At 47.8% G+C, this 19,236-nt stretch overlaps 1 protein-coding gene across 1 annotated transcript; it reads left to right on the top strand.

Moving 5' to 3' along the window:
* Nucleotides 1–1,576: 1,576 nt before the first annotated feature.
* On the top strand, nucleotides 1,577–16,107 carry LOC311121075 (Krueppel-like factor 7; the record flags this gene model as incomplete). Its single annotated transcript, XM_084195607.1, has 3 exons — nucleotides 1,577–2,222; nucleotides 9,858–9,981; nucleotides 15,651–16,107. Coding segments are annotated over 3 exons (822 nt in total), but the record flags the coding sequence as incomplete, so codon positions are not given.
* Nucleotides 16,108–19,236: the final 3,129 nt, after the last annotated feature.

Below are 19,236 nucleotides of genomic sequence, written 5' to 3'. Positions count from 1 at the left end.
GATTTGGTTGGATCTAAATGTGTTGTTGTCCTGGGGCTCTGTGGGGTCTGTTTGTGTTTGTGAACAGAGCCCCAGGACCAGCTTGCTTAGGGGACTCTTCTCCAGGTTGATCTCTCTGTAGGTGATGGCTTTGTTATGGAAGGTTTGGGAATCGCTTCCTTTTAAGTTGTTATAGAATTTAACGGCTCTTTTCTGGATTTTGATAATTAGTGGGTATCAGCCTAATTCTGCTCTTTATGCATTATTTGGGGTTTTTCGTTGTACACTGAGGATATTTTTGCAGAATTCTGCATGCAGTCTCAATTTGGTGTTTGTCCCATTTTGTGAATTGTTGGTTGGTGAGCTGACCCCAGACCTCACTACCATAAAGGGCAATGGATTCTTGAACTGATTCAAGTATTTTTAGCCAGATCCTAACTGGTATTTCGAATTGTATGTTCCTTTTGATGGCATAGAAGGCCCTTCTTGCCTCTCAGATCGTTCACAGCTTTGTGGAAATTACTCTCTCTCTCTCTCTCTCTCTCTCTCTCTCTCTCTTCTCTCTCTCTCTCTCTCTCTCTCTCTCTCTCTCTCTCTCCTCTCGCGCGCGCTCTCTCTCTCTCTCTCTCTCTCTCTCTCTCTCTCTCTCTCTCTCTCTCTCTCTCTCTCTCTCTCTCTCTCTCTCTCTCTCTCTCTCTCTCTCTCTCTCTCTCTCTCTCTCTCCTCTCTCCTCTCTCTCTCTCTCTCTCCCTCTCTCTCCCTCTCTCTTCCTCCCTTCCCTCCCTCCCTTTTCTCTTTCTCGTAATAACACTTCCACGGCTGGTTTATTTTTCTCCCTTGTAAAGCAGAGTGGAGGGAAACAGTGAGGCCAGCACAGTTCACAGCTCTGGAGAGCTCTCCCAGGCAGGAGCAATCAATCACAGAGTAATCCCCTCTCTCACTGGGCTCGGCTAGAGGCAGGTGACATGGTCCACACTGCCTCTCTCTCTGGTCTCTGCTAGGGGCAGGTGACATGGTCCACATTGCCTCTCTCTCTGGAGCGGTTGGACCACTGGACCATACTGGTGTGATGTGAGGAAATGATAGTCAGATTGTGATGGTGGTTAGATTAGCAGAGCAGGATGTGTATCTAGTCAGATTACGATGGTGGTTAGATTAGCAGAGCAGGATGTGTATCTAGTCAGATTGTGATGGTGGTTAGATTAGCAGAGCAGGATGTGTATCTAGTCAGATTGTGATGGTGGTTAGATTAGCAGAGCTGGATGTGTATCTAGTCAGTTGTCATATGATATGGAGGGTGTGGCTGTCAGCTGAATCACTCATGTTGACAGTGTTTCATATAGGGTTGATATGATCTGTTGTTTCATATAGGGTTGATATGATCCATTGTTTCATATAGGGCTGATCTAATCTGTAGTTTGGTATGTGTGGTTTAGGGAGTATTATGGTGAGGCTGTTGTGTCCGTGCTGACCATGGGTCCCTGTTTCTGACTGAGTGACCTTGTCTCTCCCTTGAATGATATGTGTAGATTATGAATGAGGGGTTTTCTCCTGTACTGTTCCTGTTTCTGACCGTGTCTCTCTCTCTCTCTTACAGACGTGTCTGGAGTTGGAGCGGTACCTGCAGACGGAGCCCAAGCGTCTATCAGAGCTGTTTGACGAGGAGCTCGACTGCCTCCTGACGCCTGCCTTCATGCAGGGTGCTGACAGTGACCTGATGGATCCCCTGGACCCACTGGACCCCCTCCTCCCCAACCTCCCCGACCAGCCCAGCCCCCCTCCCCTCCTCGTCTCCCTCCCCAAGGTCCTACAGGCCCCACACCCCCACAACACCAAGGCCTCTGGAAAAGAGTCTGGAGCAAAGACCACCAAGGAGGGGGTCAACGGAGTCAACGCTGCCCAGCTGAGTGCCGTCACCTCCCTCACGCCGCCCTCCTCGCCGGAGCTGGGCCGCCACCTGGTCAAGCCCACGCAGACTCTCACTGCTACGGCCGACGGCACGCTCACGCTCAAACTGGTGGCCAAGAAGGTTGGTCTAAACGCAGCCAAGCTGGTGGCCATGCACGCCACGCTACCCTCGCCGCCCAGCAGGGGGGCACACAGCGACAGCGAGCAGGGGTCTGGGTCGCTGGGGGGAGATATCCCAGAGAACAAGAAGAGAGTCCATCGCTGCCAGTTCAACGGCTGCAGGAAGGTTTACACCAAGAGTTCCCATCTGAAGGCACACCAGAGGACACACACAGGTGAGACAGAACCTATAGGTCTTGACCTTGTGCACTGTGTACCATGTATCATGCACCAAACACACTGCCTGAAAACTGTCTAGCCTGGCCATGCACCTACAGTAACACAGGTGCAACATGCACCTAACACAAGACTCAGAAAGATGATAGGTTTAGGTTTTAACGCTCTGCCTGAAAACAGAAAGATGATAGGTTTAGGTTTTAACGCTCTGCCTGAAAACAGAAAGAAGATAGGTTTAGGTTTTAACGCACTGCCTGAAAACATCTGTTTGGCTATCAGTTCTCAGCTTGATTGGGGTAAGTGTAAGGATTGCAATCCAAAGTTATGAAGTAGAAACAATGAGGCAGTATTGATCGATCCCTCTATCTCCCAGTGTGAGTTCCTTCCTATGAGCTAAAAATTTCAGCTCTGCATTGATGCCTCTCCCATTCACCTCAGTGACTCTATTGAGTCTCTAACTGAAACTAGTCTCTCCATCCACAAGCTGCCAGCGAGGGAGTGATATGGTAATTGCCAGATGATTGATAGACTGACAGGTCTAAATGGAGTCTCAGTGCAAATTCAGCCATATCTTCTGCAGCCTGGAGTATCTTATTTTAGTTTCTTTTATTTCACCTTTATTTAACCAGGTAAGCCAGTTGAGAACAAGTTCTCATTTACAACTGCGACCTGGCCAAGATAAAGCAAAGCAGTGCGATAAAAACAACAACACAGTGTTACATATGGGGTAATCAAAACATAAAGTCAAAAAAATACAACAGAAAATATATATACAGTGTGTGCAAATGTAGCAAGTTATGGAGATAAGGCAATAAATAGGCTATAGTGCAAAATAATTACAATTAGTATTAACACTGGAATGCTAGATGTGCAAGAGATTATGTGCAAATAGAGATACTGGGGTGCAAATGAGCAAAATAAATAACAATATAGGGATGAGGTAGTTGGGTGGGCTAATTTCAGATGGGCTGTGTACAGGTGCAGTGATCGGTAAGGTGCTCTGACAACTGATGCTTAAAGTTAGTGAGGGAGATAAAAGTCTCCAGCTTCAGAGATTTTTGCAATTCGTTACAGTCATTGGCAGCAGAGAACTTGAAGGAATGGCGGCCAAAGGACGTGTTGGCTTTGGGGATGACCAGTGAGATATACCTGCTGGAGCGCATACTACGGTCTGACCACCGCTGCCCTCCCCGTGAACCAGAGAGAGAGAGAGAAGTCCCAGGCTAACGTGTCCTCCCCTTAGCATTAGTCGTAGTAGCGCTAGCATCAATGTTAGTGCCGCTAATCCTTCTCCTGAGGCCTGCTGTTGACTCGGCAGGTTTCATCGCTGCCGCGCGCTACAGCGCTAGCGATGCTAATCATCAAGGCGTTCGTTCGCCCCTTCCTTCTTCACCACCACCAAAATGGGAGGAGGGAAAGAAATGAGTGAGGGATGGGAGAGATAACTGCATCATGCTGCTGTGTAGCTGTGTAGCTCCGGCCCTGATATGTTCATTACAAGACAAGAGCAGTGCAGTACAGGGATGTAATTAGCCCACTTCCCTTTTTTGGTTATAATGTCCATACGTCAGTGACACACAGGGAGGGAGATTAAGATTAGTGCAGGATTTAAAGTTCCAATGCTGCCGTTTTTATCTCAATATCAAATCATTTTGGGGTAACAATTAAGTACCTTGCTGTGATTATTTTCAATTAAAAAGAGCAAAAGAGCAATTTCTCAAGCATTAATTTTGCTAGGAATGTCTGGGAGTGGTCCGAGTGGGGAGGCGAAAACTGAAAATTAGCTGTTATTGGCAGAGAGGTTTGGAACTCTCTTCTACCAAAACAGGCTGAAATTTCAGGCAGCCTTTTCAAACAGCTCTTACACTAAAAGGGCATTATCTCATTTACATAATTTCACAGTATTATTCCAACCTCAAAGTGTGGGAAATATATAAAAACACAGGAAAATCCAGTTTTTGAATGCACTGGGCCTTTAAGGGAGCCTTGCTGCATGGGGATGACATGCTCCTGGATGGCCCCATCAATAGCAGCTTCTGTTCAGACAGTCCATAAGGAAACACACAGCCTTTCACTGAGGTTTAATAACCATAGAATTAGAATGTCCATACGCCAAGTTGATATTCACGTAATAATAAGGAATTCCCCTCAACCACATCCACAAATTGGGGAAAACAAACATTCTTTCCTATTGACCCCCATTGTAAAAGAGCCAGCTTCGTCGTAGATTATTTTGAAATAACAAAACATGCCAAAAATATGCTGTGTTGTTCAATGTACATGTAACCAGGTCAAAAATCCCAACCTACTGTTCGCAATGCTCACACATAGGGAAATAGAGCCTACGAGAAAAGCCCTGTGACTTCAGGCTATTCGGCGTGTGAGAGTGGGAAATTTGAGGACCCGGTGTCCAAGTAGGCTACACGTAGCTATGTGTGTGGAAAACATTTAATCACAGGTAAGACATTTAACTTGTTTAGTATTGTCCGTTTGAACCTCCACTCACTACTGGTAGCTGTATAGTCCGTTTGTTTGTGTTGTTGGTCCTGGCTAGCCCACTCACGTGGCTGCTAGGACCATCATGAAAAGGGGCATGAGGGAAGCCCTACAATATTACGTGTTTCTATGTAGTGAAAACGCTCGGGAGCAGGCAATGTTGAAAAGTAATCTTTAGACATGTTGTACGTTCTCAAAGGTAGTTTTGTAATTGACTAAAACAAGCAGACAACAAGAAAATTGCATTTGAAAAAGGTAAAGTATTTGCTGTGAGCCAATGGGGTAACCTAGGTAACCACAGGTTGTTTCCCCCACAAGCGGGCAGGGCCGCGATGTCCTATCTAATACCGACTAGGACTATTCTAGTGATTCTAATTCTATGAGTTTAACAGTGTTCTAGAATGTGGGCAGTCAGAACAGAAACCCACCCACCATGTTCCTATCTTCACTCCTCTGGTGTTGGGAATGGATGGTTTGGTTTAGGGAGATGGGAGCTGCTGCATGGATGAAACTCTAGGAAATGTGAAATGGGCCATAATTGTGTCAGTCTGTCTGCTGTAAGTTCAGCTGAGAGCTGAGAGATCATAATAGGCCCTACGCTCTATCTCCAGTTGACTGAGGAAATGTAATTAACTGCAGAACACAGGCACCTGTGATGCTGGTGGGAGGGGGTGGGGGGGTGATGAGGCAGAGGGGGTGCGTTGCTAGGAGACCATATCAGAAACAGGCGAGAGTAGAGTCCGTAATTGCCTGATTATTTGTGGCTCCTGGTACCAGTCTCAGCCTGTTTCAACAAAGTGCTGCCCATTCCAACTAGCCCTGCCCCCAACACCACCCACCCCCTAAATCCAGCTACCCCCCACCCCCAAAAAAACCTCCAAGCCACCCCAACCTGCTCTCTTTTTGGGGGATTTGGGTTGCCAGGCAACTGTATTAGACTCATCCAGAGCAGAGCCATAATTGGCTGGTGGTGCTGAGTGTCCATGGCTGGCGGATTCAGCCGGCTGCACGCCTCTCTCTCTCTCTCACACAAACTCTCTCTCTCGTCCGGTTACTAGGCGACTCCATCATGCATCCTCACTTCGCCGAGTTATAATTGGCTGGCATAGTGGTTGCCGTGGCACTATGGCGGTGGGTCCAAGCCGGCCCTGCTTCATTCTGTCAAGTCTGGAGAGGGGGAGAAGGGAGGGAGGGAGAGAGGGACAGCGGGAGGGAGGGGAAATGCGAAGGGGAGGTGCTGATGGTAGTGGAGAGGAGGAGAGGAGGAGAGGAGGAGAGGAGGAGAGGAGTGGGAGCTTTGGCCAATTACTGGGGAAGGGGTGTGAAACGTTTACTGTCTCGCACCTGTGACCCCAAGACTCTCCAAAATGACAGAGAGCGGTCCTTGATGCCTGACTGCCTGCCTGCCTGTCTGCCTCTAGCTCTCCCTCCCTGCCTGTCTGCCTCTATCCCTCCCTCCCTCCCTGTCTCTATCTCTCCCTCCCTCCCTGTCTGCCTCTATCTCTCCCTCCCTGTCTGCCTCTATCTCTCCCTCCCTCCCTGTCAGCCTCTATCTCTCCCTCCCTGCCTGTCTGCCTCTATCTCTCCCTCCCTGTCTGTCTCTCTCCCTCCCTCCCTTTCTGCCTCTATCTCTCCCTCCCTGTCTGTCTCTCTCCCTCCCTGCCTGTCTGCCTCTATCTCTCCCTCCCTCCCTGTCAGCCTCTATCTCTCCCTCCCTCCCTGTCTGCCTCTATCTCTCCCTCCCTCCCTCCCTGTCTCTATCTCTCCCTCCCTCCCTGTCTGCCTCTATCTCTCCCTCCCTCCCTGTCTGCCTCTATCTCTCCCTCCCTGTCTGCCTCTATCTCTCCCTCCCTGTCTGCCTCTCTCTCTCCCTCCCTGTCTCTATCTATCTCTCCCTCCCTGCCTGCCTCTATCTCTCCCTCCCTGTCTGCCTCTATCTCTCCCTCCCTGTCTGCCTCTCTCTCTCCCTCCCTGTCTCTATCTATCTCTCCCTCCCTGCCTGCCTCTATCTCTCCCTCCCTGTCTGCCTCTATCTCTCCCTCCCTGTCTGCCTCTCTCTCTCCCTCCCTGTCTCTATCTATCTCTCCCTCCCTGCCTGCCTCTATCTCTCCCTCCATGCCTGCCTCTATCCCTGCCTGCATAGCAGGCTCTCATGACAAGGCAACACTGTCTGGGGATATGATCTGCTACGGGTTTTACACAATGGAGGAGAATGGGCAAATAAAAACCTTCAGGTCTTTTGGCAAAATGTTTATGAGTGTATCAAGGGGCAGAGGCAGGCAGATGTTCAGAATGTGTTGCGTTCATGTGTTCACCCCAGAGGTAGAGGAGTGTTGTGTGGAGTGTGTCAAGTGGAATCTGGCTGTAAAGTGGTGTGTTGCTGATTCAGTGCTGAGGTGTTGCCGTATCTCTGGCTTCGTCCGAAATGGCACTATTTTCCCTATATAGTGCACTACGCATAGGGCTCTGATCAAAAGTAGTGCACTATATAGGGAATAGGGTGCCATTTTGGATGCACCCTCTTGCTCAAACAGCAGCCAGTACAGGGTCATTACCCAGTACCCAGAATGCCTTCTACTGATTTGAATAATATTCAAAACACAGAAAGGAAAGCACAGCAGATGATCCTGAGGTGTTTCTTCCCTGAAATCTGTGTCACACTACCACAATCTCACCACAGACAATGGATCAAATAATATCTAAAAAATAAACGGAATGAGAAAAGAGAATGGGAAATAAAAAGGTAGCACTCACAGTCCATGTGCCTGTTCTATTCCCATCTCATCTTACAACATGGAGGATGGGGGGAGTGGGGGGTGTAGAGGAGAAATGGAAGGATGGGGGAATGGGGGATGTAGAGGAGAAATGGAAGGATGGGGGAGTGGGGGATGTAGAGGAGAAATGGAAGGATGGGGGAGTGGGGGGTGTAGAGGAGAAATGGAAGGATGGGGGAGTGGGGGGTGTAGAGGAGAAATGGAAGGATGGGGGAATGGGGGGTGTAGAGGAGAAATGGAAGGATGGAAGAGTGGGGGATGTAGAGGAGAAATGGAAGGATGGGGGAATGGGGGGTGTAGAGGAGAAATGGAAGGATGGGGGAATGGGGGGTGTAGAGGAGAAATGGAAGGATGGGGGAATGGGGGGTGTAGAGGAGAAATGGAAGGATGGAGGAGTGGGGGATGTAGAGGAGAAATGGAAGGATGGGGGAGTGGGGGGTGTAGAGGAGAAATGGAAGGATGGGGGGACGTGCGTTGCATCACTCTGTTCTCTCCTCTCCTCCTCCGCCACGTCATCCTTTACTTTCAGTTGCATCATCGCGCTCGCAGCAGATTCCACAGTGCACTCCATTATGTAAAACAAAACCGCATCATCCTTTACCGTCTGCTGCTGGGGTTGCCTCGGATTTACTTTTGGCAATGAAATCACTGACATTTCTACTACTAATCAACACCTTTTGTAGCAGATGTTTGTAGCAGAATTGGCTTAAATGACTTCAATCAACATATGCAGTACTCTACACAGTACATTGCTGCAAATCAGCAGAATATATTTTACCATGGTCATTTTCAAACATAAGGACATTTTCCATACGTTTATTCTTTAATTCTACTGGAGGAAATGAGAAAACACGCTTTTCCATTTACTTTGGGGATTAAAAGGAAAAGCTCCTCTGTCACGACTTCCGCAGAGGCTGCCCACCCTCCTGGTTCGGGCAGGCTTCGGCGTTCGTCGTCACCGGAGTACTAGCTACTGCCGGTCCCATTCTCATCACTCTCTTGTCTTGTCAATCACACACACCTGGTGCTCATTCCCCTAATTAGTATGTGTATAAGTGTTCCCTCTGTTCCCCTTGTGATTGTTTTGTTGTAAGAGCGTGTAGCTCGGTTGAGCTACATTTCACTGTGTTATTGCCAAGGTGGATGTTTTCCCTTGTACAGTTTCATTTGATGCTTGGAGCGTTTGATTTATGCAAACGGATTAAACTCTGGACTTCGGTATTTTACCTCCTGCACCTGACTCCTTCCTTCACACCTCGTCACATCCTCGGTGTGATTCTGAGCATCACCAGAGCTGTGTTCTGTAGAGTACCATCCCCACCTCCATTCGCCTCCATTCACCTCCATTCGCCCCTCCACACACAGCCTGACAGTATAGGGACCCTCCTCTCTCCTCACTCTCTGCTTCCTCTGTCTCCCACTGTCGCCTGTGATTTGGACGTACCACTGCTCTCCCGATTGAGCCGCTTAGATTTCACTTTATGGCACTTTAGTCTAGTTAGGAAGATTGGTAGACATGGTGATCAGGGGAGGCGGTGGCAGCTGGCTGACTGGAAGTACGGTATTACTTCCCATTAAGCGTCATTAAGACCCCAATTATCGTTACCACCCCCGGATCTGAATCAACCACGGCAGCAGCGCTCGGCAGCACCAGGGTGGGTGCCACCCCAAAACCCTCTCCGAATTTAGCCCCCTCCTACCCACCACCCACCAGGTCCAGGCCCATTCGAACACAGCCAGCCTGGTCCCCAGGAGGGGTACCTCAGGGTCCGGACACCCCCCCCCCGCACCCTGCTGCACCCCCCTTTCACATCCCAAAAGGGATTTTTTTTCACCAGGGAGATAAAAATACAGCATGTGAACAATAGATATCTCCCTCTCCCATCTGTCTAACTGGGGAGAAAATTCATTAGAATTTCAGATCTCTCCGCAGGGGGTCAGGGAGCAGAGAGGAGAGGAGGAAGAGGGGAGCAGAGAGGAGAGGAGGAAGAGGGGAGTGTAGAGGAGAGGAGGGAAAAAAACGTTTCATTTTCACGGTGATTTTAGTTTTAGGATTATGAATTAATATGGCTTCGCTGAAAGACTTCATTTAGCGAACTCTCGGAGTCCCAGGCTGGCTAATTGACATGATTGGGTGATGTTAAACACTGCGGTAACTAAGCCTGGGTGTGTTATCCTGGCCTGGGTAACTTCTGTAACACAGGGACATTAACTAGCTGGGAGGAGCTCATCTGTGGCTGCTTGGTGATGATGTTATAGCAGTTTACAACTCACTATTCCCACCTTAAAACATAAAATAACTGTTGTATTTAGGTCACCGCTGTTTAAAGTGTAACGTTTTCTTTTCTCTGTCTGTCTTGTCAGGTGAGAAACCATACAAGTGCTCCTGGGAGGGCTGTGAGTGGCGTTTCGCCCGGAGCGACGAGCTGACAAGGCACTATCGCAAACACACCGGGGCCAAGCCCTTCAAGTGTAACCACTGCGACAGGTATGTACCACACACGCCAACATCAATTACACACACACTTTGCATGTCACCGACCCAGTGGTGAAAAAGTGACAGCAGATGGATAATTTCTCTGTCACATGATCTGTCACATGATCTGTCACATGCAGACATGGTCAAATATTGTATGTCCTATCTCAAACAGTACATCAATGCACTGTGCAGTACATGCACCACTTGTACATTGATGGTGGAAGGGGTGAGTTAGCCGTATACAATGTAAAGCGCATTGAGCTGTAGAACAATATTTGTTACATAAATGCAAGTCATTGCTGTAATGTCCCCTTGGACAGCCCCAGTCCCAGTAGCAGCGCTCCCTCCCTCCCTCTCCTTCTCCCTCTCCATCTCCCTCTCTGTCTTCCTCTCCGTCTTCCTCTCTGTCTCCCTCTCCGTCTGCCTCTCCGTCTGCCTCTCCGTCTGCCTCTCCGTCTCCCTCTCCGTCTCCCTCTCCGTCTCCCTCTCCGTCTTCCTCTCTGTCTCCCTCTCTGTCTCCCTCTCCATCTGCCTCTCCGTCTGCCTCTCCGTCTGCCTCTCCGTCTTCCTCTCCGTCTGCCTCTATGTCTCCATCTACGTCTCCCTCTCCGTCTCCCTCTCCGTCTCCCTCTCCCTCTCCGTCTCCCTCTCCGTCTCCCTCTCCGTCTCCCTCTCCCTCTCCGTCTCCCTCTCTGTCTCCCTCTCCGTCCCTCTCCCTCCCTCTCTGTCCTCATCATGTGCATAGCAGCACTCTACAGACTGTCTCACCTGTCCTATCTGGCAGTTAACACAGGCTCTGCTCCAGTCTCTGCTGAATAACTCAGTCACAGGCCAATCCTGTGTTATCCTGTGATTAGGCTGCTCTCCTCTGCTTCCCCTGCTGAAGGCACTGGCAGGGGTGCGTGCTGACACTAACAGTAAAAGCACCAGTGAAAAATGGTGGGCGTCTTAAAGTGAGATGGTTATGTAACAGAAGAAAAAGGAACTAAGGAGAAAGAGTGAGCGACCAAACACGAACCAGCTTGGGCATGCACAGGCCCTCTCTCCTCACACACCCGTTCACACACTCGTTCACACACCCGTTCACACACTCATACACACACCCGTTCACACACTCGTTCACACACCCGTTCACACACTCATACACACACCCGTTCACACACTCATACACACACCCGTTCACACACTCATACACACACCCGTTCACACACTCATACACACACCCGTTCACACACTCGTTCACACACTCATACACACAAGATCATCCATTTTCTAACAACAGACACAGTGACACTCATCAGACCTCTCTGTCCTGCTGGAGACACAAAGGAAGCTCTTTGTCTGTGAAGACAGCAGTGTGTGTGTGTGTGTGTGTGTGTGTGTGTGCACACGAGCTGTGTCTGACAGAGAGGGCACATTTGCATTAGAGTGGGTCTCTGATTGATAAGCTGTCAGGTGATAATAGCAGGAAGCAGTCACCCTGCACACGTCCCAAATGGCACCCTATTCCCTACATAGTGCACTACTGTTGACCAGAGCATATAGGGGATACCGGGATAGGGTGCCATTTGGGAGGCAGACCCTGTCTTTCACACACAGGCAACAATTACACACTGGGGCCAAGGCACAAACTGATCGCTCCAGGTGGAACCACAATTACCCAGCTCCCACTCTGTCCCCCTCCAGACGGGGTCCGCTTTCCAAAATCCACCATCTCCCTCCCTCCACACACACACACATAAACATACACACACACACACCTAGACCAACCTTAGCCACTGTATATAATACACCATAGTCCCACTCAAGCCCACACCACTGACTCCCCAACTCAGGGGAGTGCATAATCAAATCCATGTTCACACACTCATTACCAGCATATATTGTGGCTGTTGGCTAACAATGGGGCTATTTGGAGCAGGCCTGCTACTGTTACGGGAATTGACAGGTCCAGATGCCAGGCCTGCTTTAGACACACACAGCCTCCAGGACTTGGATGTGAGCTAAGCCAGCCAGCCAACCAGTTCAGACACTCAGACTCTCTCTCTCTCTCTCTCTCTCTCTCTCTCTCTCTCTCTCTCTCTCTCTCTCTCTCTCTCTCTCTCTCTCTCTCTCTAAGTGCCTCGTAGGGGACTCTAATTGGACCCTCCCAGTTCCTCTAGTTTAGGTTTAAACCTAACCCCCTCCAGATCACTGCATGTTCTGCTGACACACATACTATATACCAGGGTTACCCAACTGGCGGCCAATGGGACTCATTTGGCCCGCAGGTGATTTTATTTGACCCCCCCCCATTGTTGGACATCAAAGACTGTAAAAACACCAGCAAATCAGCTCCAAGTGATTTGAATTTTGGAAATCTGTTTCCATGCATAGAGAGATACTGTATACAGTATGTGATCGTATACAAATGTTAGCAAGGTTTGAAATGATTATGTTTTAGTCAAATATTATATATCTGTTTGTGTGTGTGTGTGTGTGTGTGTGTGTGTGTCTGACAGAGAGGGTACATTTGCATTAGCATGGGGCTCTGATTGATAAGCTGTCAGGTGATAATAGTAGGAAGCTGTCAGCATACCACCCTGCATCCTACTGCTGGCTTGCCTCTGAAGCTAAGCAGGGTTGGTCCTGGTCGGTCCCTGGGAGACCAGATGCTGCTGGAAGTGGTGTTGGAGGGCCAGTAGGAGGCACCTTTTCCTCTGATCTAAAAAAAAAAACATTTAAAAAAATAAGCCCAATGCCCCAGGGCAGTGATTGGGGACATTGCCCTGTGTAGGGTGCCGTCTTTCGGATGGGACATTAAACGGGTGTCCTGACTCTCTGTGGTCACTAAAGATCCCATAGCACTTATTGTAAGAGTATGGGTGTTAACCCCGGTGTCCTGGCTAAATTCCCAATCTGTCCCTCATGCCATCATGGCCATCTAATCATCCCCAGTTTCCAATTGGCTCATTCATCTCCCCTGTAACTATTCCCCAGGTCGTTGCTGTAAATGAGAATGTGTTCTCAGTCAACTTACCTGGTTAAAAAAACATTTGTAATTATGTTCCGGCCCCCTGACCATCCGCTCAAGAAACAATTGTCCTGCGGCTGAATCTAGTTGATGGTCCCTGCTATACACACAGGCACACACACACACACACATACACACACACGCAAATACTCCCATGCACATGGTTCTGTCACAGAGACGAATAGAACATCAGTTAAAGGAAGGAAGGAAATGCGAGGAGCAGCACTAGATGTGTGATAAAGAGCACCCAGAGTGGAGCTGGCTGGATCACTACCTAGAACTCATCTGCTGATTATGTCGTAGGAGTATGTCACTCACACTGGGAAACGGCTGTAAAATGGCTGCCAAAACATTGAGTGTGAATAAGATGACAGTGGCTGCATCCCAAATGGCACCCTATTCCCAAAATAGTGCACTACTTTTCATCAGGGCCCAATGTCACCCTATTCCCTATATAGTGCACTACTTTTGACCAGAGCCCTATGGGCCCTGAATGAATGCACTATATAGGGAATAGGGTGCCATTCAGGACGCTTCCAGGGTTTGAGACTGAACCATCGTGCTGAAGTGTCTAAATGGGGGAACTGAAACCTGCATTGGATTTAGAACACCAACTGTGAAGCCTTTGTGATTGATAAATCCCTCATCTTAAAAGCACATCCAAATGATTTCCTTGTTGACGTTGTCCTCTGAAACAGATTGTGGCCACTCCTAAATGAATGGCTATACAAACAGTAGACTGGTGCCACATCCCAAATGGCACCCTATCCCCTAGATAGTACACTACTTTTGACCAAAGCCCTACCAAATGTAGTGCACTATAAAGGGAATAGGACACCATTTGGGATGCTACCTGGCACATTGGTTAACTCAACCCCGTCTTCTGCAAGGCCTTTGAAGCGTCTTGTGAGTGACGTGGCGACCATCAAACAGGCGTGCTGATCTCCCCTCTGTGAGGCAGCCTGTTCAGGCACCTTAGGGAACGCCTAGCTGGATGGGCCAGAAGGAACTCACATTACCATCAGAATGGGAGAAAGTTTAACAGTAAATACAGCCAGTGTTTTGAGCTCTGAGCTCCTCTCTGAGCCTTTCCGATACACACACACAGGAACATCATTAATTCTGCCTAATCAAGCTGGGACCCCCTGCAGGGTGAGGCAGAGGGGTAGAGGGGCGGAGGGGTATGGCGGGGGGGGGGGGGGGGGCGTACCAGCTGGTGTGGAAGCCCCTGACAGTGACTTGGAGGGCCATCTGTCCAGCCATCGGACCTTACTCAGCCCCCACTGGCCCTCTCTAGAAGTCACACCAGACAGGTACAACATGGACAGTTCAAAGGGAAGGTGTGAGGGAAGGAAAGAGAGAGAAAGGGAGAGAAAGAGAAGCCATTAAATGAAAGAGATTTTGTCAGAAGTCTTGAATAGCAACCTGCATCTGGCCTGCTCTGAGAGAGAGAGAGAGAGAGAGAGAGAGAGAGAGAGAGAGAGAGAGAGAGAGAGAGAGAGAGAGAGAGAGAGAGCGCTTTCATAACTGTTCAGTGTTCTCCCACCACCCGTACACACCACGGCTAGCTGGAGAAATAGCCCATCATGGCTGAGAAACCTCTTCTGGATTTAAATTGCAGAGCTGTCTTTGGACAAATTAATAATGGATCCAGCCGTCGGCAAATTGAATTTTTAATTCCTAATTTCACTCTCCCACATTTTGTTTTCTAGCTTGCTTTATTCATTTCAGTTGTGATTCATTTTATTGCTTTGCATGAGTGTAATAGGATAATCCACCCTTACAGCCTCATGTGGCGTATATTCTCCCTGTTTGCTGTTATTTATCACCCTCCAGTAGCAGTATCCAGTGAGCTTAATCGATTAGTACCGAAACAGGCCTATGGGCTGTTGCCCCCCCCGCCCGTCCACATGCCATGGCTCTAACTAATAAGGGGTTTCTGCTATAGTATTTCACCTCTAGCTGTGGTATAAATCGCAGAACCAGGGACCTTGATTTGTGGCTGCGTTTTGGAGAATTATCGCACATGCTCTTTAACAAACGGAAGAGAAGGAGCAATCCTATTGCTGAATTGGCATGTCCTCATTTTGACTAACACTTATGTGATCAAAATAAAGCAAGATATCATTTATTATTAAGGGGCAAATGTTTTTTGTCCTTGAAAGTCTTCACTCCATCTGTACACATGTTACACAGCTCTTTGTTTTCTCATCCAGACTCACTTAACACTGATTATTAAACACATTTGCATCTGTGTGACTCAGTTGGTAGAGCATGGCGCTTGCAACACCAGGGTTGTGGGTTCGATTCCTACGGGGGGACCAGTATGAAAATGTATACACTCACAACTGTAAGTTGCTCTGGATAAGAGCGTCTGCTAAAATGTCAAATGTATCAGCAGCAGGAGAGCAGTGTCTGTCGTAGAATGTAACTTATCACTGAGATTATCTGAATGTCCATTTATCCAGCTAACATCTGGATGTACAGTTTAGAATCTGGGTGTCCATCTTGCTAAAGGCACATGATCAGTCATGCAGAAATGGAACTTTCAGCCTCTCGATGACCTTCCTGAATGCATAACCGTGTTTACCTACTGTTATTGAGTAACATAGTTTTGACTTCCCACACAAACAACCTCTTCTCTCTTTTTTTCACTTCACTCCAGGTGTTTCTCCAGGTCAGACCACTTGGCCCTGCACATGAAGAGGCACATCTAAGGGAGAGGGAGGAGGAGAGCGAGGAAGACGAGCGAGAGAAGGGAGATAAGAGGAGAGAAGAAGTAGGCAGGATGGAAGACGAACCACACACCAGCTTCGGCTCTCACCGTCCCGAGGCTGCCCCCGCCACCTGAGACCTGACATTAGAAGCAAAGCATGGGGGATGACACGCTGTACGGATGTAAGCCACGACCCGGGACGGACGGATGGTCGGCGAGGACAGATGGAGTGAAAGAGAAGGAGGAGGAGCTTTTTTTTTTTCACACTTCCATGATCCCCACATCTCTACTCAACAGTCTACAACTCTCTTTTATTGCATCATCCGATTAGCCATGCCTTGGTCTGATCCAGGCCTGGTAACTCAGACACTGCCAAACCAATATGCTGATCCAGTTACGACCCATTTACACTCTACTGTTTATTTTCTGTATATTTAAACTATAGAGCAACTTGCAAAAGGAGATGGTTCACCCAGAATTAACTGCTAAACTTTGACACGCCAATCGCCAGTGTCTTGCAGAAGCAACGATGGGCATCCCAAACCAACAACAACTATTGCCTATTTTATTCTGGTGTGCTGTTTCTCAATCCCATCACAATTTTTAAGGGGTGTCTCTTGTAAAAGAACCCACAACCCTCAGCAAGCTATACCGTGTGAAATAACAACAATGCCAAAATAGCAAGACAAGAGAGACCAATGGAATTAGTGGCCAATCCGTCAGTTGCGCCCCCTGTCTGTGGGAGGAGGGTCTGACACTTCAGAGAGTGAGCTCTGTGACCCACCGGCACCGTGCTGCTGACTTCTCAGGCTCTCCTGTAGGAGGCGCTCTGCTCTTCTCTCTCACCTTCACTCCTGCCACCTCACAGGCAACAACTAACAAATGCGCAGCGACACTTTCTTGCCTTTGTTTTTTAAAGACAATTAATTATTATTATTATTAAGAATAATGGTCTGTTTTCTCTCAGCTGAAATGTCTTAAAAATTCACTGAATGAAAAAAACAAAAACAGTTTATGTACAAACGAGGAAGAATGTGCACATTTAAGGGAGGAACAACGAATGAACTTACCCCGACCCGTATGCACAGGCTAAACTCAGTTGCCGCTATCTAGCACTGACAGCTAAGAAGATGGAAAAACAAAAAAGAAATCACATGAACTCTGAAAGAAAAAGGATTTGTATTGTTGGCCTGATATGAAAGGAAATACCCTCTGTTTTCCACTCTGTGTTTTTCTCCAATGCGATCCAGCTGAAAACAAACCTTGGCGGGACCTTCGAGGCTTCAGCACCAAGCCAGGGCCAGAACAGAACAGAACACAAAACTGGAAAATGTTTGCTTTGTTTGTGTGGATTGTGGAACCCTATCTCCTCCAGTATGGAAGGGGAGGGGCCTGGGTGGCTGGTCTGCTGTGACCACACACCCTATTTGGGAAACTAGGGACCTGATAGGCTACTGGACATGAATCTGGGACTAAAGACACCCAACTCTCTGGGTATTAGAAAGGACAACATGGCCTCATCATCCCAGAGGGACTTGCCTGTTTCGTATCCATTGTCTGCACTGACTTTTTCAATGTTATCTGTGCTTTTTTTCATATAGTACAACAAAAAAATCAGAAAAAAATAATACAAATAAAAAAAACATGCATAAAAATACTCAAAAAAATACTACACAAAAAAACTATTCTGTCTCTCTCACACTCACACCGTACAGGCACATAGACACACACCGACACACAGAACAGTTTCTTTGTTCATGGCTCCACTTTGAGATAAGACTTTAAAAAACAGGAAAATATATGATTGAGTTAATGAACAGAGTTGGAAAACAAAACACTGCATGGCAGCTTCTCACACTCGGATCGCTTCCCAGAATCATTTGTTCTGCTCCAAATTTTTCACAGTAGGATTTTTAGCAATTGTTGTTTTGTAGAAAAATATCTGATTCCGCTGTAGGTAACGGCTTTGAAGTGAGAAAATGAGATAATTCTCATGTTCAAACAATCTCAGTCTCTGTATGTTAACAATCAGCTTCTACAGCATGGGACCAGATTCCTCTGCCCCAGGTCTATGAAGTCTTGCATAGCCTTGCAATCAGGGCATTAATACCAATATCACTGATACTGTCACTATTACTGTACCCACTACCCTTCCCCTCTCACATACACCCTGGCCTCCTCACATCAGTTGTAATGGCTGCTGTATCAGAATAGATGCCATTACTGTCTCTATAGTAATGTGTACGTATCTGCCATGCCAGACTCTCCTAGACAGTCCCAGAGTTGCCCTCAGGAGGGCTGGTGGAGCTCAGAACAATCTATACCAAAAACCTCCAGCGCGGAACTGCCCTCGAGCCACGGGCAGGGTCTGGCACAGAACACAGCGGCATCTGGGAAGCCGACCGCCTCCATACCAGGCCTCTTGGCACCACCAGCGCCGCGGCAGCTTTCTCTACAAACACAAAACAAAAACAGTCTCTCGACAACAAGACGATGTAAAACTAGAGATTAAGATTGTCTTTGTGTTTTGATTCCACTTTTTAGTTGGAACTTCTTCCTTGTTGTTTTGTTGTTGTTTTAACGCTACAATTATTATTTTTGTTGCCATGGTGGATGATGCAAGGTCATGCCAAAATGTAAGAAATGCAGGGGGACGGGTTTTGAACGATCCCCCCTTCTATGTACAATCATGTAGGGTTTGTTTGTGGCACTTTTTGCAGGATTTGCGATGGTATCTCTGTGTGTGTCCCAATGCGAGCTAGAGCACGGCACATCCTTTGGAAACATTGTGAATCTAATTTGCGTTGTGAGAAAGAATACTACTAATAGACTGGTGGCCAAGTGTGAAACTAACAGTGTGGGAGACTGGGATTGTACTGTGTGTTGGTTGATCCATTCACTTTAAGAGAGCTTTCAATCTATCTAGCAATGGCTGACAATATTGCTTTTGTTTTGGTTTTGTTTCTGACGTTTTATTTTCTCTTCAAACCACTCAAATCACATTCATTTGGGATCACAGAGCAGAATGATGAAAAAACAAACACTAAAACTCAAAAACCATACGCCATGCACTTCACTTGCACCTCCAATAGGTTCAAGCAAATGAAAACTCCTAAAAGACTCTTATGTTCTAGCAGACGTTCACTTCTGGTTGTAGCCTTTTCTACAGTGCCCACTGCAGCAAAGCCTGGATACAGTAAACAGGAAATGGATACAGCGGTCACGGTAATTTAGCCCGTAACAGGCCTGCATGCTAAAAAGATAGCAGCACACAGTTTAAATAAATCCAAATTAGCCCAACTTTAGTCCCCTTGGGTACACACTGACAGATCTCAAACTCCACTTCAAATGAAAAGTCCTATTCTATTTCAGTCCTGTGGCATTCCCACCAGAAGTAGCTAGCTAGCCCTCTTCCCCTTTCCCTCGCCTGTTAAAACACTGCTTGCTGCCATGGAGATGCTCCTATGTAGTTTCCTGAGCGCTAGTATCCCACAGCTCTGATTAGCATTAGCGCTGCAGGCTGCTCTGTGGAGGC

Source organism: Coregonus lavaretus (assembly GCF_964263955.1).
Source record: "Coregonus lavaretus genome assembly, contig: HAP1_SCAFFOLD_3615, whole genome shotgun sequence".
NCBI lineage: Eukaryota > Metazoa > Chordata > Actinopteri > Salmoniformes > Salmonidae > Coregonus > Coregonus lavaretus.
Note: the sequence above shows the minus strand (reverse complement) of the source record. Positions and strands in the feature narration are given on the sequence as shown.